Source organism: Phascolarctos cinereus, unplaced genomic scaffold (genome assembly GCF_003287225.1).
Source record: "Phascolarctos cinereus isolate Bilbo 61053 unplaced genomic scaffold, phaCin_HiC Scaffold_726;HRSCAF=1367, whole genome shotgun sequence".
NCBI lineage: Eukaryota > Metazoa > Chordata > Mammalia > Diprotodontia > Phascolarctidae > Phascolarctos > Phascolarctos cinereus.
Window position 1 is genome coordinate 11141342 of NW_027556098.1, and position 21312 is coordinate 11162653.

At 37.0% G+C, this 21312-nt stretch overlaps 1 protein-coding gene across 4 annotated transcripts in view; it reads left to right on the forward strand.

Annotated features, from left to right (window-relative positions):
• MID1 (midline 1) overlaps positions 1 to 21312 on the forward strand; it is a 436773-nt gene that overhangs the window by 405846 nt on the left and 9615 nt on the right. For all 4 annotated transcript variants that reach the window (XM_021006246.2, XM_021006248.2, XM_021006245.2 and 1 more), the window contains exon 8: positions 16031 to 16192. In XM_021006246.2, the coding sequence (XP_020861905.1) occupies positions 16031 to 16192 (162 nt within the window). The remainder of the gene's footprint in view (positions 1 to 16030; positions 16193 to 21312) is intronic.

The following is a 21312-nucleotide window of genomic DNA, read 5'->3' on the forward strand; positions in this document are numbered from 1 at the left end:
GCCAAGAAAACCCCAAATGGGTTCACAAAGAACCAGACACTACTAAAACGACTCAACAGTAAGAGTTCTACATAAAGGAGAGAAATCATGAAGTAGCAATAATAGAGAACTCACCCCAAGTTACTCAAGTTTATTGCTTCTTTCCTGGAGTACTAGATAGAATTCTAGGCTTGGAGTCAGGAAAACCTAGGATCAAATCCTGCCTCATGTGACCTTGTGCAAATCACTTAATTTCTTTGAGCTTCAATTTCCCTATCTTTAAGTCAACAAGCATTTATTAAGCTCCTGGTATTAAGTACCAGGTACTGTGCTGAACAATGTAACATAGGGATAATTATGGCATGTACTTCAAAGAGTTGTTGTGAAGATCAAATGAAATAAAATGCACAAACCTTGAGGTACTATAAAAATGTGAGTTATTATTATGATTTCCACTGGTCCATGAACTGACATTAGTTGACTTTATAACCAATTTTTACTGGTCCATAAAACCAAAGGTTCTTATATCCTAACACTTCCAAAATTTTAAAAACAAAAATACAGAGTTCTTTTTCTAATCCTCTTCTTAAAATCATGCCTCTCCCACCCTCTGTTCCTTCCATCACCTGGTTTGTATTCATCGTTCCTTGAGCCTTGGCTTTGAGACTGCTGAGAGCAGAAGAGAATTTAGATATTTACTAGTCTACTTTGGGCTAGGGAATACTGCTAGAGGTTGCCTGTTATGAGCATGCCTCCTGCCTAGAAGTATTTCACCAGTTAGAGTCATTAAACAAGTCTCCTCTTTAGTAAATGCAAATTCCTCTAGGTATGTAGTTATTCAGCTTTTTGTATAATTTAATTAAGTCTGGTTGCTTTCATCCTAACAATTTAAAGAAGTTAGCTGCAGTGAAGGAATGAGAATTGATTAGGGTAGGAGAGAGAAAGGAAGTTGATAATCTTATACCTGTATACTTTATAGAAACAGGGAAAGTATGTGTAGAGTAGTAAATGTGTAAAGTATGTGTAGTATGTGCAGTGGGTGTTTAGGACACGAAGTGGATGTAGGGGAGTATTAGAAGGTAGAAGAAACTGCCAAATTTAAAACATGACCCAGGACTACTCCTTCAATATGAAAAGGATATCCCCTTTTTTCCTTTTCTACAACTCAACACCAACCTTCTCTCCTTCCTATTTCTCTTTTCTTCATTCATTTAACAAACACTTATCAAATGTCTATCATGTGCCAAGTGCTAGGCACTGGAGATATAAAATGAAAACTGAAATAAGCCTTGCCTTCAGGGAGGTTTCATTCTCTAGTTCCTATTCTTCCTCTCTACTATATGCCATGTAATCTTGATCTCAGAGCTTGGACTATTTATTATTCGGAACTACAGTTCCACCAAATTTTAGATGAGTTATATAGGCTCCACTTCTTTGGAAAAATGTCCTTCTGGTACCAAAACTGACTTACAAATGGATTTTTGGAATATAATTTGCCCATAAACTTAAGCCTGCCTATTTACATTAAAGTATGATGAAAAATCACCTTGTGGAAAATTCAGGCTAAGTTGATTACAAAGTAGATTTTCACTGTGGCAGAGAGGTATCAAATTATCTCAAATGAGAATCTATATACACAGAAAGAAAAATCATTTTAATTCTTTCTCACCTTATCCTTTCATAGAAATAGGAGGACTACACACTTGCAGCACAAAAAAAAAAGGATGAAGGGAGGTTATATTTTGCTTCCCTCAACTCTTTTGGCAAAGCTAACTCAGACTAATCTTGAGTTTATTAGTTATTCACTGGACAGTAGTTTTTGTGCATTCATTTAATAAATATTTATTGAGTGCCTTTTATGTGTAAAATACTGTGCCAACTACCATATGGAATAAGATATTGAATAAAACACAGTCCTTATCCTCAAAAAGTTTATAGTCTAGTAACGAAAAGTAAAAGTTTAGTAGGTCTAGTAAAAAAAAATTAGTTATAGAGTTGACCAGTGTCAGTTCATGGACCAGTAGAAATAATTAATTATGATAATAATAATTCACATTTATATAGCCCTTCAAGGAATATACATAAATGTATATGTTTCTATGTCATGGTCATACAAATCATAATTTGAGTGGAATAAAATGTGGAGACAGCTGGGTGGCACAGTGAATAAACCATTGGCCCTGGAGTAAGGAAGACCCTGTCAAGCCATTTAGCCTCTTCCTTATTTTCCTCATCTATAAAATGGGGTTAATAACACTTATCATCCATGGTCATGTTTGTAAAGCTGTCTTCAATTTTTGTAAAGTATACAGGTGTAAGATTATCAACTTCCTTTCTCTCTCCTACCCTAATCAAAATTCTCATTCCTTCACTAACTTCTTTAAATTGTTAAGATGAAAGCAACCAGACTTAATTATACAAAATATGTATACAAAAATGTATACATTTACATATACAAATGCTATATAAATGTTTGTTGTTGTTGTTTTAAAGACTAAGAAAGTTCAGACATAGGAGAGATTATAGCAAGGGGATCGGGGAAGGCATGATGAATGAGGTGGCACTTATTTGTCCGGCCTTGAAGAATGGGAAGGATTTTATAGGCACAAAATTGGGAGAAGACATTCTAGTAAAAAGCATGTTAACAAAGGTGTGGGGGGCAGAGAAGGGTAGAACACCCAGAGAACAGTGTATAATCTAGTTTGACTATAGCAGGGGGTATGTGTAGGGGAGTAAAATAAACTAAGGCTAAAAATGGGGATAATAATAACCAGTGTACAAGCTGATAAAGACATAAAAGCTGGCCCTGAGGAATCTGGGCTTTATTTGGTAGACAGTGGGAAACCATTCAAGTTTTTTGAGCAGGGAAGGTAATACAATCAGAGATTTATCTGGATGTTTTGTGTAGGGTATCTTGGAAAGGAAAGAACTTGAAACAAGGGAGAATATTTGGGAAGCTGTTCTAATAGTCCAAGTGAGAAATTATGAGTGCTTAATCTGAAATAGTAGAACTAAGGGGTTCAATTCAAGAGATGTTGTGGTCATAAAATCAACAGTCCTTGGAGCCTGACTGGCCTTTCGGCTAAAGAACAGGAAGGAATCAAGGATAAAATTCAACTTGGGAAACTGAGAAATATTGGTGTCAATATCAGGAAAAAATAGAAAAATCAAGAGATGGAGCAGGTTTGGAAGGATGAAGATGTCTTTAATTTTGGACATATTGAATTTGAAGTGCTAGTGGGACCATCAGGTGGTGATATCCAACAATCGGAGCTGCATGACTGGATTTTTTTTTTTTAGTTTGAGGCCTAAAGACATGAAGTGATAGTGTATGCTATGAGATTGGACCAAGCTGCTGAGTAAGATCATCTATACAGGAAAAGTCAAAGAACTGTGCCTGGGGAAATATTTATATTTAAAAGAAAGGAAAAGGAAGGGAAACCAAAAAACCAAACAGAGAAGGAGCAGTCTGAAAAGTAGGAGAGTTAAGAAAGTACATTGTTACGGAATTAAAAAGTAGAGAGGCATTTCAAGAAGGATGTTGTGGCCAATGTGCTTTGGAGAGAAGGAGAACTATGAAGAGAACATGAAAACTCATCATTAGGAGGGACCAGGTAATATTTCAGGAAGTGGTTTCCACTAACTCTTGGGGACAGAAGACAGATAATGTTTTCTGAGTATTTTTTTTCCTTGTTGGGTGTGTATCAGAATACAGTAAAGAAAAAATTTATTCTTTTTTTAATGTCTTCATGAGTTTACATATTAGTTATTACTTCTGATTCATTTTTACATTTGGCAATTAACCAATCAACAATTATATTAAGGGCTTACTATATGTCTGGCCTATGTTAAGTGCTGGAGATAAAAAGAAAAACCAAAAATAATCTCTGCCCTCAAAGAATTTGTATTCTAATGGAGGTAACCACATATATATGAGAAAATCCCAGAGTAGGTGAAAGGTAGCCTTTGGGGAGAAGGCACTAGAAACTGGAGGACAAGGAAAGGCCTCTTATAAAAGTTATCATTTGAGCTGAATCTTAAAGGGCACCAGAGATTCTAAGACGTAAGAGTTTAGAAGAGAGAGCATTCTAGCCATGATGAACAATGAGGACAAAGGCATGAAGATGTGAAAAGAAATGTCGATTAGGGGCAGCTAGGTGACGCAGTGGATAAAGCACTGGCACTGGAGTCAGGAGGACCTGAGTTCAAATGCAACCTTAGACACTTGACACTTACTAGCTGTGTGATCCTGGGCAAGTCCCTTAACCCCAATGCCTAGCCAAAAAAAAGAAATGTCGGTTAATGTAGCTGGACTGTAGAGTTAATGACAGGGAGTAATGTGATAAAAGACTGGAAAGATAAGAAGGTGCCAGGTTGTAAAGGGCTTTAAATTCCAAACAAGAGTTTATATTTGATCAGAGAGGTAACAAAGAGCCATTGGAGTTTATTGAGTAGGAGACTGACGTAGTTACAACTGTGTTTGACAAAAATCACTTTGGGAAGATGGGTTTGGGAGAAACTTGAGAATGGAAGTCCAATTAGAAAGCGATTCCAATAGTCCAGTCACGAGGTGATGGGAACCTGAATAATAATGGTAGCTGTGCGAATGGAGGGAAGGGGATGGATGTGAGAGATGTTGTGGAGATAGGAAAAACAAGATTTGGTAACTGATTGGACTGAGCAAGAGTGAGAAGTCAGGCATGATACCGATGTTTCCAATTTACGTGATCAGGATAAAAGTGCCCTCACCATAATATGCAAATTGGGAAGAAAGTAGAGGTTTTGGAGAAAGGTAATGAGTTCTGTTTAGGACATGCTGGGCTTGAGAAAACTGTGGGTCAGACAGTTCAAAATGTCCAGTAGGCAGTTGGTGACATAAAACTAGAGCCCAGATGAAAAAATCGTGTTGGATAAATCTGAGACTTCTCTGTGTGAAGATGACCATTGAATGATCTCAGAAGCAACGGATCCAAATGTGATGGAGCAAATGACCACACAGTGCAAGTTCAAGAATATAACATGGGGGTAAAGAGTGTAGAATGTGGGAAGATTTTCTTCATGCCAAGAATCAACCTAAGCCAGGGTCATTTGATGGCCCTTGTAAATAACCACCCTTATTCCTCTATCCTTTCCTTATATGTATACAGGTAGTTAAAGGCCACCTAATAGGTTTAGATAAAAATAAGGCTATTTTTAAAAAGATACTGCAGATGTTCAGTCATTATAGGCATGTCCGACTCTGTGACTCCATTTGAGGTCTTCTTGGCAAAGATACTGGAGTGGTTTGCCATTTCCTTCTCTAGGACATTTTACAGGTGAGGAAATTGAGGCAACAGAGTTAAGTGACTTGCCCAGGGTGGTCACACAGCTAGAAAGTATCTGAGACCAAATTTGAACTCATATCTTCCTGACTCCAGGTCTGGCACTCTATCTACTATACCTCCTAGCTTCCCTAAAAAGGATACTATTGATGCTCAATTATTAATATTTAGGAAATCTAATATGTCATGTATTTTCTTCCTAGCCACATTTAAAAGAATCTTATAGTAATTATGAAGTTTTTCAATTACTGCTCTTTAACTGGATCACACACTTAATTAGCAAATATTAGAATTTAAGTGTCTCATTCTATTTTTACAGTTAGAAGAGTGTATTACTTGGAGAAAAAAAAACAGTCTCACAATTAGCGGAAATCCGAGTTGTGGTTTTTGTTTGTTTTATGAAATCCATTTGGGAAAGGGTAGATTTTATTTCTCCTACCTGCAGCCTCGATAACAGGGATAGAGTTTTTTTAAAACTAAAACCATCTTAAATGATTATAGTGCTAAAGAAGTAGAACAATCTCTTAAGACATATAAAGTATAAAAGGCTTATCCCTTCTAAAGAGAAAAACACATAAGGATCTTTTCCCTTTTGTTATTCTTCTGTTTGGTTTTTGGTTTTTTGGTGTGCATCAACTCTAAATGGAAGGAAGCTGTTTTAAACCTTTTGAGTTATGGCCAATACACACACCTCTATGTACTTTTACCCTCACTACTCCCTCCTGGGCAGTTGATGGGCTGTGCATCATGTATCTAATAAGCCCAAGCATTTCTTTGAAACAAAAGCCAACGTTTGTATTGTATTTGTTCTCACATATCAAATGAGCCAGAGAAAGGGCTGCAGTATATTGGGTGGGTCCCATCTGTGTCAAGGATTTATGAGAAGAGACTGACAAGAATCACTTATTAGACTCCTTGAAACACACAGGTACTATCTTTTGCCTTTTTTTTGTATCCCTAGCACCTCAAATAATGTCTCAGATATAGTAGATGCTTATTAATACGTATTTTAAAAAGGATGAGAGAGAATGTAAATTGGTTTTCTATCCGAGGTCACAAATCAATGGCAGTAGCAGAGATGGTATGATCACTGGCATTACACCCTGTTAAGCATCTCTGTATATAGAAGAGTTATCCATGTGTAATAAAAACCAAGGTTAACCTACAACATCTCAGGCTGGAAGTATGCATTCTAAAGGGTGCAGTGATGGTACAGGTGTTCAGCCAGAGAGCACATAGGGACATAAGACTGAGCCAACTCAGGCTAATAAGGAATTCCATATTACAAGCCAACTCTAGAGATAATAGGCTTAGTGTTCTGGGATGGATACTGCTCATGGATAATAAGCTGTATAATAGAGTAAGTTACTCAAAGAAGGTATATTTCAGAAAATGTTAGAAAGTATGGGGAGTAGCATTCAGGGAGACAGAAGATTTTATAGGTTCAGAAAGCCAAGTAAAAGGAGCAGAATCATTATTCACCCCCAAAGAATATAGTAATCAAAATTCTTCACAGATCTACAAAGGATTAAAAGGACCAAAATTTTTTTTTTTAGTCCCTCAGGAGTTCTTTATATCAATAAAATCATAGGTACAGTACTTATCTGTAAAAAACCATAATGATTTACATGCAATTATTGTTTAATAAATGTTCAATTCAATTCACACGAGATTTATTAATCACCTATTATGTTCAAAGCACAGTGCCACATATTGGGTATGCAAAGGTGAAAAACAGCACTTTCTTTGAACTACAAGAGTTTTCAATGGACTATGTGGATTATGGCATGCCCACAATTAAGTAGGATACAAGACCAAGGAATAATGTAATAGGAACAAAAAAATAGACAAGTGATCTAAGAAATTTAACGTGTTGACACTGCCTTACACAATTGAAAAATGATTGAACAACCACTATACTGTACCATACAGACTAAAAATAGCTGGAAGAAACCATGACAGTCACCTAAGAGCCAGACCTTCTTTTTTTTTTTAATATAACTTTGTTTATTTTAAGTTTTCAACATTCACTTCCACAAGTTTTTGAGTTCCGAATTTTCACCCCATCTCCTCCCACCCCAAGATGTCATGCATTATGAATATCCCTTCCCCTATTCTGTCCTCTTTTCTATCTCTCTCCCCTTCTCTTATCCCCTTCCCCTTCTATTTTCCAGACTTCTGTACCACATTTCCTATATTTCTTATTTCCCAGTAGCATGTGAAAACATTTTTTTAAAAACATATGTTTTTAAAACTTTAGGTTTCAAATTTTCTCTCTTCCTCCCTCCCCACCCACCCTCATTGAAAAGGCAAGCAACTCAATATAGGTTGTACACGTGCAGTTATGCAAAACACTTCCTTAGTAGACATGTTGTGAAAAACTCACTCTATTTCCCTTAATCCTATCCTGCCCTCCCATTTATTCTATTCTTTCTTTTGACCCTGTCCCTCCTCAGAAGTATTTACTTCTGATTACCCCCTTTCCCAGTCTGCCCTCCTCTCTATCATCCCCCTGTTCTCTTGTCCCCTTAAAAGGACCAAAATTCTTGAATGACTATGTCATATAGCTGGAATATGTAACTTGGAACAAGTTCAACTTAATGAATGGCTATCAGAATAATTTCTCAACCCCAGTTTCTTCATCTGTAAAGATCATAATCCCTGGTTCTGTCTACCTACTTGAAGTTGATGTATGTGGGGACAGTAATAATACCTTACTTTACATGGCCCTTTACAGTTTATAAAGTCCTTCCACATGCAGTAGCTCACCCATAATACCCTAGATTGGGTCATTTGTGAAATGGGGAAAATAACACTTGACCTTTTAAGTAGGTAGGCTCAGTATTATTATCCACATTTTACAAATGACCCAATCTAGGCCCAGAGAGAAGAAAGAGCTTCTTGCCTATGGTCACCTGGCCAGGATCTAGCCCAAGTATTCTTTTTTGAAATTTGGCCTTTTCATTATACATGTGAAATCACTTTGTAAACCATAGAGCGTTGCCCATATTTGTTGTTGTTATTCAGTCACGTTCAACAGTTTGTGATCCCGTTTTGGGGGTTTTCTCGGCAAAGATATTAGAGTGGTTTGCCCTTTCCTTCTTCAGCTCATTTTACAGATGAGGAATGGAGGCAAAAAGGGTTAACCAGTTAAGTGACTTACACAGGGTCACACAGCTAGTAAGTGTCTGAGGCTGGATTTGAACTCAGGAAGAGGAGAGCTCTTGATTGATTCCAAGCTAAGTGCTCTATCCACTATGCCACCTAGCTGTCCTACTCCCCATTTATAATCCATTATTATTATTATGTGAAGGAGGAAGGAAGGGAATGACAGTATTGTTATTTGAGAAATACTGTAGTCTTGTACACATTTCTCTGAAGTTGTTTTAACTTGATCCTCATAAGGACAAAATAGAAAAGTTTCTCAAATCTTCGAATGCTAATGGAGCTATTGTTAAGTAGTATTATCCCACCATGAATCAAGTGACTTGAAACCTAAATCCTAACCTCATGCTAAAACAATCTGTATTTCAGGATCTATTGCATGAAATTAGTCTCTCCAGATAAAATGGTTTTCCACCTGGCTAATTCATAAATTATTTAAATGCATAAACACATAAAATATGTGTAAATATTGTATAGTAAAGCAGTTAAGTGTCTGGGAACTCCCAGATTTACATTTGATGTTTCAGGAAAGTTGTCTGCCTAATGTTTGATGCACAGCACCTGTTGCCAGAAAGGACTTTATGCGAGGAACTGGCATTACATTCCAGGTCTGCCTCATTTACTGCTCAGGTGCTAAACAGACTGGTCCTCCCAGGGCTGATGTAAAACAGTAATGCAGGTGCTGACCTGACTCGGGAGCACATGCAGGGTTCTTAGCACTCTTTTTCTGGCTTCTTAATTCAGCCAAACCAATGTAGTCAAGTCCTGAACATTTCCAAGTATGACATTCAAAGAATGAGCTAAAATTAAAAGCCAACTCAATTACAGAAAAGGTTGTTAACAATTTTGTCTCTTAAAATAACAGGCAACACTAAAGTTTATCAGTCCTTTTGATTAAAAGAAGTAGAGTTTGGGTTCCGTATTGGTTAAAGGTTTTGTTATTCAGTTGTTTCAGTCCTGTCCAAATCTTCATGACCCCATTTGGGGTTGCCTTGGCAAAGATACTAGAGTAGTTTGTAATTTCCTTCTCCAGCTCATTTTACAGATGAGGAAACTGAGGCAGACAGGGATAAGTGACTTGCCCAGGGTCACACAGCTAGTAAATATCTGAGGCTGGATCTGAACCCAGGAAGACAAGTCTTCCTGACTACAGGTCCAGTGCTCTACCTACTGTGCCATCTAGCTGCCATAATCAAAGGTTGCTTAGGTCAAATGTCATGGGGTGGCTCACCTGGAATGGGCCTTCAAGATCTTCTAGTCTGATCTTCACCCTATACTTCATTACTTCTATTTAAACCATGATCTCATCAATGTGCGAGCACCCTGCGACGGTGCATGTCACTGGCCTCTCATATCCTCTTGTCCTGGGCTACTGTCTTTCATATTGTTCTTCAAGTCCTTTACAAGATGTCTAATCAACATGTTAGAGGCCTTCCACAAATCTGTTGGTAGCATGTGGGCACCAGCGCAGCATAACTATCCATGTCATCTTCGTCCATTTCTGCCACATGGCTAACCCACCTCCTTTTCCTATAATATAGCTCTTGGATGACTATTTAACACAACATTTTGCTCAGCTGGTTGTTGAAAACATGTTGTGGCCTACCTATGCCCATGATGCGCTTATCCATAGCCCTTTATGTGAACAACAATTTTGATTCTCCAGTGACTATGGTATTGTGTGATTTATAGATATTGCACAGCACTAGAAGAAAATCTATTTTAAAAAAAGATAGATTTGGGGGAGAAGCCTCAAAGTCATTGAAAAGCATTGCAGAATTTCCCAAGTACAACCCAGGATGTCTTCCTCCTTCTATTCAATTCTTAGCCCAGTTTGCTGTGCATATGCAACATCTGTCCAAGACATATGTACTAATGGACCTGTTGTATTCTACTGCATAATGTATTATAGTCATTGTTTACATTCAGTTCAACAACAAAGACTGATGAGGAAAATACTTCTTTCCACCAAAGAACTTGCAGACTGAGGGGTTTTTTTGTAATTTTTTTTTTTGTCATCAGAAGGACCAAGTTCAGTTCTAGCTGTGCCCCTTACTGTTACCGAGACAGCTACAGTGATGCAGAGGATAGAGTGTTATACTTGCAGACCGGAAGATCCGAGTTTAAAATCCTGCCTCAGATACTTATTTATTAGCAGCATGACCCTGGGAAAATCACTTAACCTCAACTTAAAATAGGGATAATAACACCTATCTCTCAGAGTGGTTGTAAGGGCCAAATGAGATAATCTGAGTAAAGGGATTTGCAAACCTCAAAGTGCTATTTAATTGCCAACTATTATTAATATCTGCACAAGTGAGGGTAAGCTCCTTCACCTTTCTCAGCCTGTCTTCTTCTGTACTTAGACTATCTACCTCATAGAGTTGTTATGAAGATAAAATGAGAGTCTATGAAGAAATGATTTATGATTTGAGATAGTATATAATTTCTAGTCGTGTGAACCTAGGAAAATCACTTAACCATACTTGCTTCAGTTTTCTCATCTGTAAAATGAGCTAGGGAAAGAAATGGCAAACCACTACAGTATCTTTGCCCAGAAAACCCCAAAATGGAGTCATAAAGAATTGGACATGACTAATCGATTAACCAATAAGCAACAACAGTAAATATAATTTTTTATTATTATAAAGTTGTACTTATTTTTAAATATTTCCACGTTTTAAAAATTATATGGATTGCCTTTAAAAAAAAACCCATGAGGTTTAAATGAGGCTTATTTCTGATGGCTTTGCACTTGACTAGAAACATAAAAATCAAAAGGCAGAATCATCATTAGGTCTTCTTATCAGTATAATCTGTATTTAATCCATGTAATTAAAAGAAGTTCATGAAAGGTCATTAAACATACTGTTATTTTTAGAGAAGAAGAAATGTGCAAATCTATCACATCTTTACAAAGAGTGAAAGGAGGTTAGCAGTTGGTTTACAGCTTCTCCAAGGGGTTTCCACATTGGCTATGTCATATAATGTTTTATAGCAAGATGGCTGGCTTGAATACAGGGGTCTGAAATCCCAAATGTAATTAAAATCTTGTAATGAGCTATGGCATTGAGAAAAATGTTCCTCGCCTCCTGATCTTAAATGCTTGGAGACAGAAAAATGTATGATTGAGAAAAGGCAATTAGGGTTCATTATGAACTAATTATCTTGCAAGTTCCATCAATGTTCTTTAACACTTTGGGTTATATTAGAGAATTTGAATGTGGGAAGATCACTTGGTTCTACAAATTGGTTTGGAGAAAAGAAAAGTTACCATATTTGGAACCGATTTGTGGGGTAGTTTCTTGGAAGTAAAATGTAAAACTTAACCTTCCTTCTCAACACTACACAGTGGGATATCTGAGTTTGGGCATTTAGGAAGAAGCTAGAGAAATGAGGCACCAGATGCAGGATGTTAAATAGTTCTGGCCCAGTGTCAAGAATAGCAAAATAATAGTAATAATACTCTTCATGTTTTCTTCTTCCACTTACTCCAAATTCCAAAAGAAAAAATGGGAAATGTATCTTTACTTCCATTCACCTATTATCTTGACAGTCATATTGTAGAGCTGAATCTAAACATCAATAGTTCCTAGTGGGGATTAAAACACATTATCCAAATATAAATTTACCCAACCCATTTTTGCCCTTCCATAAACCTTTCTGTTGTTTTAACATTTTCTGAAAATTTAGTGAACTTTTCTAAGTAATGAGGACAGCCTACCTCCCTTTTTATTTTGAAAAGATTAAAAAAAATTATATCATTGTTGGGCTAGGGCCTTGGATTGTATGCCAAGTTTCAGTCTGAAGCAATTTTAGACATCTGTGTTATAATGTCCCTGAAAGCATTCCCACCACTAAATTAAACCTGAGCTTTGGGGTTGCTCAGTGATATAAAGTTTATTGAAACATTTTTACATTCACTTGCCTAGACCACATTAGCTGTTTTATTTCCACACATGAAACTAAACAGTAAAATTGTAAAAACAGAACAGCAGGTAAGAGTCTCATTTTACTCTTTTGTTGTCTTTGTTTCATTTTGTCACTGTCGTCATCATGATTACCTAGTTCTTGTTGAATGATAACAGTGCATTTTGGTGATCTGACCATGGACAATGGAAATGCTTTGTTAGAATTTCTGCATTAATATTGTTGTATGCTTATTAAATTCCAAAAGGTAGCTAAATGCCATTCAGGGCCCATGGTGCAAAGGTCAAAATTTTCCCTCTTTTGGTGAGATTTAAATTGAAGAGTTAGATTTTTGCCTCCACTAATAGCCTCCTTGTTGCCTCAGGGGTGGTATGGAAATGAAACCAGGCTTCCCAAGGCTGTGCTAAAGAAGCAGTCCTACTGAACTGGAATGGTGTCCAGTACCAGCCTGGCAATTAACTATGTAGCTGTCATTCAGAGACCAACCTGTGGCAGATAGAGGCCTGGAAAGGCTGATCACCATAGGGTAGAGGAGTTGCCATCTACAGGATTACATCAATAAAATAACAAATCTTTGAAGCACAGAAGTAAAATTAGCCATAAAGTTCCTAAATCTCAAGGATTCTAAAGAATTGAGTTCATTTCATTCACATTCAAGAAGGAGGGAGGTTGAAAGAGATTGCATTTGATAAGTAAGAGGCAGGGAATTGCTCTGGTTTGCTAACCATTTTATGGCATTCCAGCCAGGTTTTTCAAGTAGGGGCTTGCTCAGTGGGCTTTGACAAGAGACAAGAGACATGGAGAGGAGGAAGAAGAAGAAGAAAAAAAAATGGGTGTCTGGCTGCTTCTTCCTTTGTCTTTCCTACCTTCAGATTTCTAAATAATACAGACCGAGTGTGGAATATTATGCTTTTACCATAACTTTAAAGAAATCAAATATTTTATTAAAAACTTAATATTAAATATCAATATAAGCTATACTTTCTTGGTAACTATTTTCATGTAAATTAATTTAAAGGTATAAAATTTACTAATACCTCCTCTCTCTAAGTCCTTTTCAGGATCTTCTATCATGCTTGTTCACTTTTTCTTTACATGATTATGATTAGTGTGTAATTCATTCTATTGGTTCTTTTTTTAAAAAAAAGTCTTTCCAGATTTCTTTGTCTTCTCATAATTGTCCGGCTTAATTGCATTATAGTATTCCATTATAATAATGTGCAATGGGTTACTCTTACCCTGTATATGAAATCTTAACAGAGTTGGGATTTGGAAACAGGGTAGATGAAAAAGTTGCTTACACTGAATGAATGAAAATACATTTACTATGTGCTATGTGCCAAGCCCTGTGTCTATGTACTGGTGCTGGAGAAAAATCACTATTTTTTTAACTTTATCATAGCCTTCATTAAGAAGAGTAACATCTTGAATCTTCCTGTACAAAATGACTAATACAGAAATGTTTTACATAATTGCAGGTTTATAACCAGTACCAGATTGCTTATCATCTCCGGAAGGGAAAGAGGAATAGAATTTGGAACTCAAAACTTAAAATAAATGTTAAAAAAAAATTTAACATGTAATTGGGGGGAGAAAAATCACTATCTTTTTGTAATGAGAAAATGACTAGAATATCCAGTCAATAGAGAAAAATCCCATCCGTATCTTATTTTTTGACTTGACTGATATTCCATGTTTCATTCTGAAGAAATATGGAGCACTGCCCTGAAGTCAGGAGGACCTGAGTTCAATCTGGCCTCAGAGCAAACACTTGATACTTACTAGCTGTGACCCTGGGCAAGTCACTTAACCCCAATTGCCTTAGAAAAAGAAAAAGAAATAAATGGTTTTCACCCTTAAGTATATATGTTTTTACCAACAAAAGAAACTAATGTGTGGAATCCCAAATCAGCTGAAGGGCACTTGCAGACTATTTTGGGAGGTAGTGGGAACACTTTCGATAAAAAAGAAGTTCCCAGGAGATGTGTATTCCTATATAGCTCAAAGAAGGGAGAGGCCCAGACCTCAAATTCCAATTGATGGAGGAAATTGAGCAGCCTCCGGAAACCTACTGACAGAGCAGTCACCAGGGATAAAAGGAAGATTTTGTTAGAGTGGTGACAGATGGGGGAAGGGAGAAGGTAAGCCCTGCCACTGAAGAACAGTTCCTAGCATCCGCCAGCTTTTAAAAGTACAAAGAGATAGGCTTGTCCATACTCCTGTGATCATAAATCTCCCTGCCTTCTAGCCCACATCCTGCAGAACCCTGCCATACCCGAGGCAGTTTTATTTTTGAGGCCAAAAGATGGAAAGATAGGGCTAGTCAAAAAGCTCACTGTTTATTGACACTTTTCAAAGATCAAGCCTGGGCCTTGAGTTTCCTCTTGCTAGTATCATTGCTAAAACTAACTTAACACAGTTATAGTGTCTTACCAGGTATTTGCCTCAGTTAATGAACACAATCTCTGCTTTTCCCCCTTACTGGTTTCTTCTTTTCTCTGTCCCAGACTCAAAGGGCCTAAGGCCCAGGAATCCATAAACTTGTTTCTGTAATATTGCAATAACAGAATTTCAACATGACTGATTTCTTTTGTTCTTCTGTGTATATTTAATGCATTTGAAAACATTAATCTAAGGAGAGACCCAGAGACTTCACCAGACTACAAAAAAGGTCCATGACATAAAAGATGTTAAGAACATTTGGCCTACAAGGACATTAGGATGGGCAGTAGAAAAGTAGTGGCCAGAAGATTCTGTCTTATTTTTATACTCTCCACTCTATTCACATAAGAGGCTGCTTAATAAATATTTGTGGAATTGGATTGTAGGAGTTCTCCCTGCTGCTCCTGGCAATACTAACTGAAGTTTATAATCATATAATGGAATCTTTTAAGATGGGAAAAAATTACTCTAGAACATGAAACTATTAGAAAGGAATCAAATCAAATATTTGTTTAGTACCTACTATATGTGACACAGACTTATGCTTCTTGTTCAGTTGGGTCCAGTTCTTTGTGACCCCATTCAAGGGTTTTCCTCACAAAGATACTGGAGTGGTTTGCCATTTCCTTATCCAATTCATTTTACAGATGGGGAAACTGAGGCAAACAGGATTAAGTGACTTGCCCAGGACCACACAGCTAGTAAGTGTCTGATGGTGGATTTAAACTCAGGAAGAGGAGCCTTCCTGACTCCAGACCCCATGCTCTGTCTACTGCTCCACCCAGCTGCCCCAGGCTTATGTTTAATAAACGAGACAAGTTTCAAGTGGATTTTCTATGTTTTCACTCTTAGGTAGAATAAGACGGAGGGTGAGATAAGGATTTAAAATCTGAATCATTATTTAAATCTGAATAGTTATTTTGGTCAGCTGGAAGCAGGTAAAATTACTTTTAAAAAAAGGCACTGGAGAGCCAGTTTTATATTGACCATGTTTCTTAGAGGAGTTAACACTCCCCCCCAAAAAAAACCCAACAATACCTTATAAATACTTACCTTTCAATTTACTTCAAATTATGCAGCTCTTGAATGCTGCTCCTTGAGTTCTAAAGTGCAGCCTTTGGGGGGGAAAGAGAGAGAGAAAGAAAGAAGGGGGGAAAAAAGTCATGACAAAATGCATTTGGTTGAAATTGCAGGTTTGTGTAACTCTGCCGACAGCTGGATGATTGTGCCCAACATCAAACAAAACCACTACACAGTTCACGGGCTCCAGAGCGGCACCAAGTACATCTTCATCGTCAAAGCTATTAATCAGGCTGGCAGTCGGAATAGTGAGCCCGGCAAATTGAAGACAAACAGTGAGTGACGTGAAACCCAGCCCTGTCTTCTCCCACCCTCTCTCTTTTCTACTGTCACTGTGCCTTCTTCCCTTCCTTCCCAGAGTCTCTTGACATTTGAAAGGCAAGTGATTCAAAGCAGAATATCAAGTTAATGATCCCTTGTACAAGACCCCTTTATTTTATCTCCGATATCTGTCCAAATCCTTTCACCTGTCCAGGTCCCAGACATTTTTTCCCTTTGGGATAGCTTTTTTTCCCCTGGGAATAGTTCTTTTTTTTCCTTTTTTCTTCCTCCCTTTTAGCTTTCATGTAGAGAGGCACTGTGGTATTTTGTATAGAGTGCTGGATTTGGAATCAAAAGGGCCTGGGTTCAAACCCTGACTCTGAAACTTATTAGCTGTGTGACCTTGATCAAGTGGTTTAATCTCTCTAAGCCTCAGTTTCCTCATTCTTAAAACAGGGGAAATGCTTTCCCTATCTATAAGGATTTGTTGTTTGGGTCTAGACTTGTGAATTTATCAGAATGAGGAATTCTCATTGTGTAAGCCTTCACTCCAGGAATGCCACTCAGTAACTCATATATAACTTAAAACCAGGGAGAACTTAGACATTTAGTGACTTGCTTGTGGTGAAATAGTATGTATGAAAATTAGGACTTGATCTGGGTCTTTTTTTTATTCTAAAGCTAACATTCTATGGCATCCAGGGCCATCTCCCATTGTCTTGATCTATATGTTGCAACTGGATCCAGATGGCTCCTGAGGAGAGAGTTAGGCTGGTGACTTTGCACAGCCCTGCCTCACTTAAATCCAACTCACTTGCAAGTCATGTCATCCAAACAACAGCATTCTGTACATTACAGGGCATTGCCTCTCTTACAGGTTTATTTGTAAGATTAAATGAGATTAAGGTATGTTGTTATTCAGCTGTTTTTTCAGTGGTATTTGACTCTTTGTGATCCCATTTAGGGTTTTCTTGGCAAAGATACTGGAGTGGTTTAACATTTCCTTCTTCAGCTCATTTGTTACAGATGAGGCAACTGAGGCAAACAGGATTAAGTGGTTTGCCCAGGGTCACACAGCTAGTAGGTGTCTGAGGCCAGATTTGAATTTAGGAAGATGAGTCTTCCTGATTCAGGCCTGGCACTCTATCCACTGTGCCACCTACTTGCCCAAGATAGAGATATAGAAAAGTTCCTTGAAATCTATAAAATGTTAAACAGATATTCAACTGATAGTATTATTAGCATTTTTATTGCCGTTATCTCATTCTCACTAATTTAATTTGATCTGGAGTTCAGATAGAAATAATTGGAAGGAAGATGACTGTTCTATTATTTTTGTATAGTTAATGTTCTGCAGTAAAGTAGCTACAAGTAAAGTAGCTTTTTTTGGTAATTAAACATGAATAATAGAAAATAACCTCACCTGTAGACTCACAAGAAATATCTGGAAAACGACTACAGTAGTGGACAGAACACTGTGTCTACTTTGTCTTGTTCCCATGTAATTTTAATTTTTCTGTTATGTCTCTATATTTTGAAAGCTTTTCATTCCATGTAGTTTGGACATTGAAAAAAGAGCATACAGTACATTGATGTGTATTAGAAACATTATTGTTTATATGTATCAATCAGTGTTATATCCAGGTGGTTCTGTTGATAATGATGCTTAAGTTCCAGTACAAGTCATTTGCTGAATCCTCAAGGATATTTGGGGGTTTGTATTTCTAGGAGGGCAAGTGTGGCATATAGAAAGATATCAGTCCCACCTTTAACACACATTAGCTGTGTGATCTTGGAGGAGTCACTTATTTCCTTAGAGATCTAGGCAGCTTTCTCACACTAAGTTGCGGAGAAGGTGTCAGCCTGCATTAGAAGAGGATGTTTCTTCCCACTGAAGTTCTATATACAAATTGAAACACAGGGGTTTGTCAGCTTCTGGTATATAAGTTTAGCCACTTTATGGTACCCTTCCAGGTATCTGAGATGCTAAATTTTTGTGACTAGTAATAGTAATGTTACACAGTTTCCACCACTTCGCTGCATAATCTGAATTAATCGATAAATCTAGGATCTTAAGGGATAACTTTCCAATAATTTCTGACTTAAATAACCTGATCCTTGAATCTCTGTCATAAATTCCTACATTTCCATAAATATTTTTTTCTCATTCTTCTCATCTTTTGAGGGGATTCAAGAAGAAATGGCCTTGGAATAGGCAATTATCCTTTCATACATAATGTTCTATGGACTGTTGCACAGGTAGATAAAAATGTTTTTTGTTTAATAAAAATATTATTACTCATATAATTCTCAAATTAATTTTAAAGCAGTGGCAAAGCAGAGTTTCCATGGCCTCACCTGTCAATCAGCTCCAATTAGGAACAAGTAAGGCAAGCAAACTATTAGACCCATTTGGTTGTTCTTTTAACAAACCTATTTTTAAATGGTTGATGATTATTTTTCAATTTTTTCTACTTTCATATCATTTGAAAACTAGCATGTACAGACAGCCAGAAACATGTCTGTGAGTATAAATAGGATCATATTTGGTAATGACTTGTCTTCTTTGTAGGTCCTGAGTGCTTTGCAAGTAAGCACTTACTAAATACTTACATTAATTTGATTTATTATGTACTACCTATATTTAAAAAATCAGACCTGTTATTTCAAAACTCCCTCAATCATTGCGTATTTGCAACTTTTTTTTTGCAGCTTATAGTTATACAGGGTTGCCCAGGGTCACATAGTCAGTATGTGTCAGAGATAGAATTTGAATTCTTTATTTCTGGAACACAAAAAACTATTTAATGTTCAACTCAGTTTTCAAAAAGATATTTAAAAATTGTCACAATTCTAAATGAGATCAATAGGTTGTCAAGACAACTGGGGACTGTGCCATGTGAAAGAGAGCTTAGCTGGTGAAATGGCACACACCTGTAATCCCTGATAACTCAGGAGGCTAAGCCTATAGTTCCCTCTAATTCAGGAGTTCTGAGCTCTAGGACCTAAAGCCCATTGGGTGTCCTCACTAAGTCTGGTGCTAATATGGTGAGCCCCTTGGAAGTCGGGCCACCAGGCTGCTTAAGGAGAAAAAGAATAAGGAAAGACTTAATTCAGGTTGACCTCAAAGGACAGGAACATACATAGATATAGAGTTAGAATTGCCCTGAGAGGTTATCTAGTCCTGGGGTTCTTCAGTTTTTTCCACTCAGGACCTCATATGGGGGTCACAACCTACAATTTAAGAAGAACAATTAGTAGAAATTGTAGAAAGGCAGAATTGTATTCAATAGGAGGAAAAAACCTCAAAATGTGTTCCAAGTATAATGAGCTACCCCAGAGAGAAGTGATAGACCTATTTTCAAGTATATGTTTCTATGAGTATCCTGATAGATAAACAAAATGAAAAATATCCGAGTATTTTCATCCAAATGATACTTATTCACTTATGATATAACAGAAAGAGTGCTGGATTTGGGACCTGAGGACTTGGGTTCAAATCTTGACTCTCTAATTTCCTACTTACATGACCTGGACATCACTTTCCTCAGTCATAAAATGAGATAGACTAGAAGATTGTGAAGGTTTCTTCCAATTCTAAGCTACCTCTGTGTCACTTTTCACCCAGTTTTTTGCAGCTATTTTTACAAAATTCTCTGACTTGCTTTTTCCTATGTGGCATAGAGCTAGCCACAGCATAATTTAAATACCATGCTTAGATTCACAAAGTCCCCAAATCTTTAGAAGCTTTTCCTTGACATAGAAAGGGAGGACTTTTGTAGGTGATAGTATCATAGCTGTAGTCCAATGGTGGCTACATTTTCTTCAGCATGAATGAGTATGTTGCTGGGCTCCACGACCCTCATCAGGTTTAGAAAGGCAACCATATGTCTTTTCCATAGCTTTGTTGACCATGGTTATTGTGTGTGAGCTACCCAAGGAGAAGATACCTGCCAATAGCAACAATTTCTACAATGTTTTAACACTGTATTATTTTGGACAAAGTTGTAACTCATTTCCTGTACTTAACTGCCTTATACCTAATGTTGTTCTGCAGTACAGGCAATCTTCCAAGGTAATATTGAATTGTCATAATAGCTATCATAAGAGATGGAGTCAACAAGAGAAGGACTTATTGGAAATTTTCAATGGTGCCTCTGCCCAGGGAGGTTTTTAATAATACCCAACTCATTTAAATGTAAATATGGATAATAAAATGGGCAGACATAATTAAAGCCTGGGGGAGGAAAACCCAGACTAGAAGAGCATTTATCCACTTTGGGGGATAAAATAATACAGGTTTATGGCTGTCCTAAGGTCATTGTGTTAATACTTCATTTGTGGCAAACTAAATTAATGTCAGCACACAAATTTATATATATATATATATATGTGTGTGTGTGTGTGTGTGTATTCCATATACATATTCCAAATTCCATAATGTTACTGTATTTGCTTGCTTATTTGGTTTGGATCCTATTATTACATGATCTGAATATATGTAGCCAATATGCTAAAATTACCAAAGAGAAAGTTTTTGATGGTGGATATGATCTTTCCCCTTCTTAATGTTGATCTACAGAAAGAGTCATTCTGTTATTGGTCAGAAAGGACTTCTGCAAATGTCCTTCATGGAATGCTATAATCACATTTCAGAAATGTTGGTTATTAAGAGAATTTCTGTAAAGTGAATTCTATTTTCATGTTTCCTTGCATTCACACTGCCTGTAATAAGACAAGTTGAAAACTGTGATAAGTGAAACTTTGTCTTTCTCCTCTCTGATCCATGCTCCAAAACTTTAATTTTTTTCAAATAACAAAAAAAGTTCTTTTTTGCATTGTCCATTGGGGAAAAGAAAAAATCCTTGAAATAAGTATGAATAATAAGAAAAACATTTCCTCTTTGGCCATGTGTAAAACATATATGTCTCAGTCTGCACTGACTCTGTTACCTACGAGGAAGTGGGTAGCATGCTTCATCATGGGTTCTTTGGAATCATGTTTGGTTATTGCATCGATTAGAATTCTCAGCAGGGGTGTGCCAGAGCCTGCTTGAACCTTCTCCCCAGAACCAATTGTTAAATTTTTGGTTTGAGCATTTATACCTCATGAATTGGTGAACTACAAAACCAGG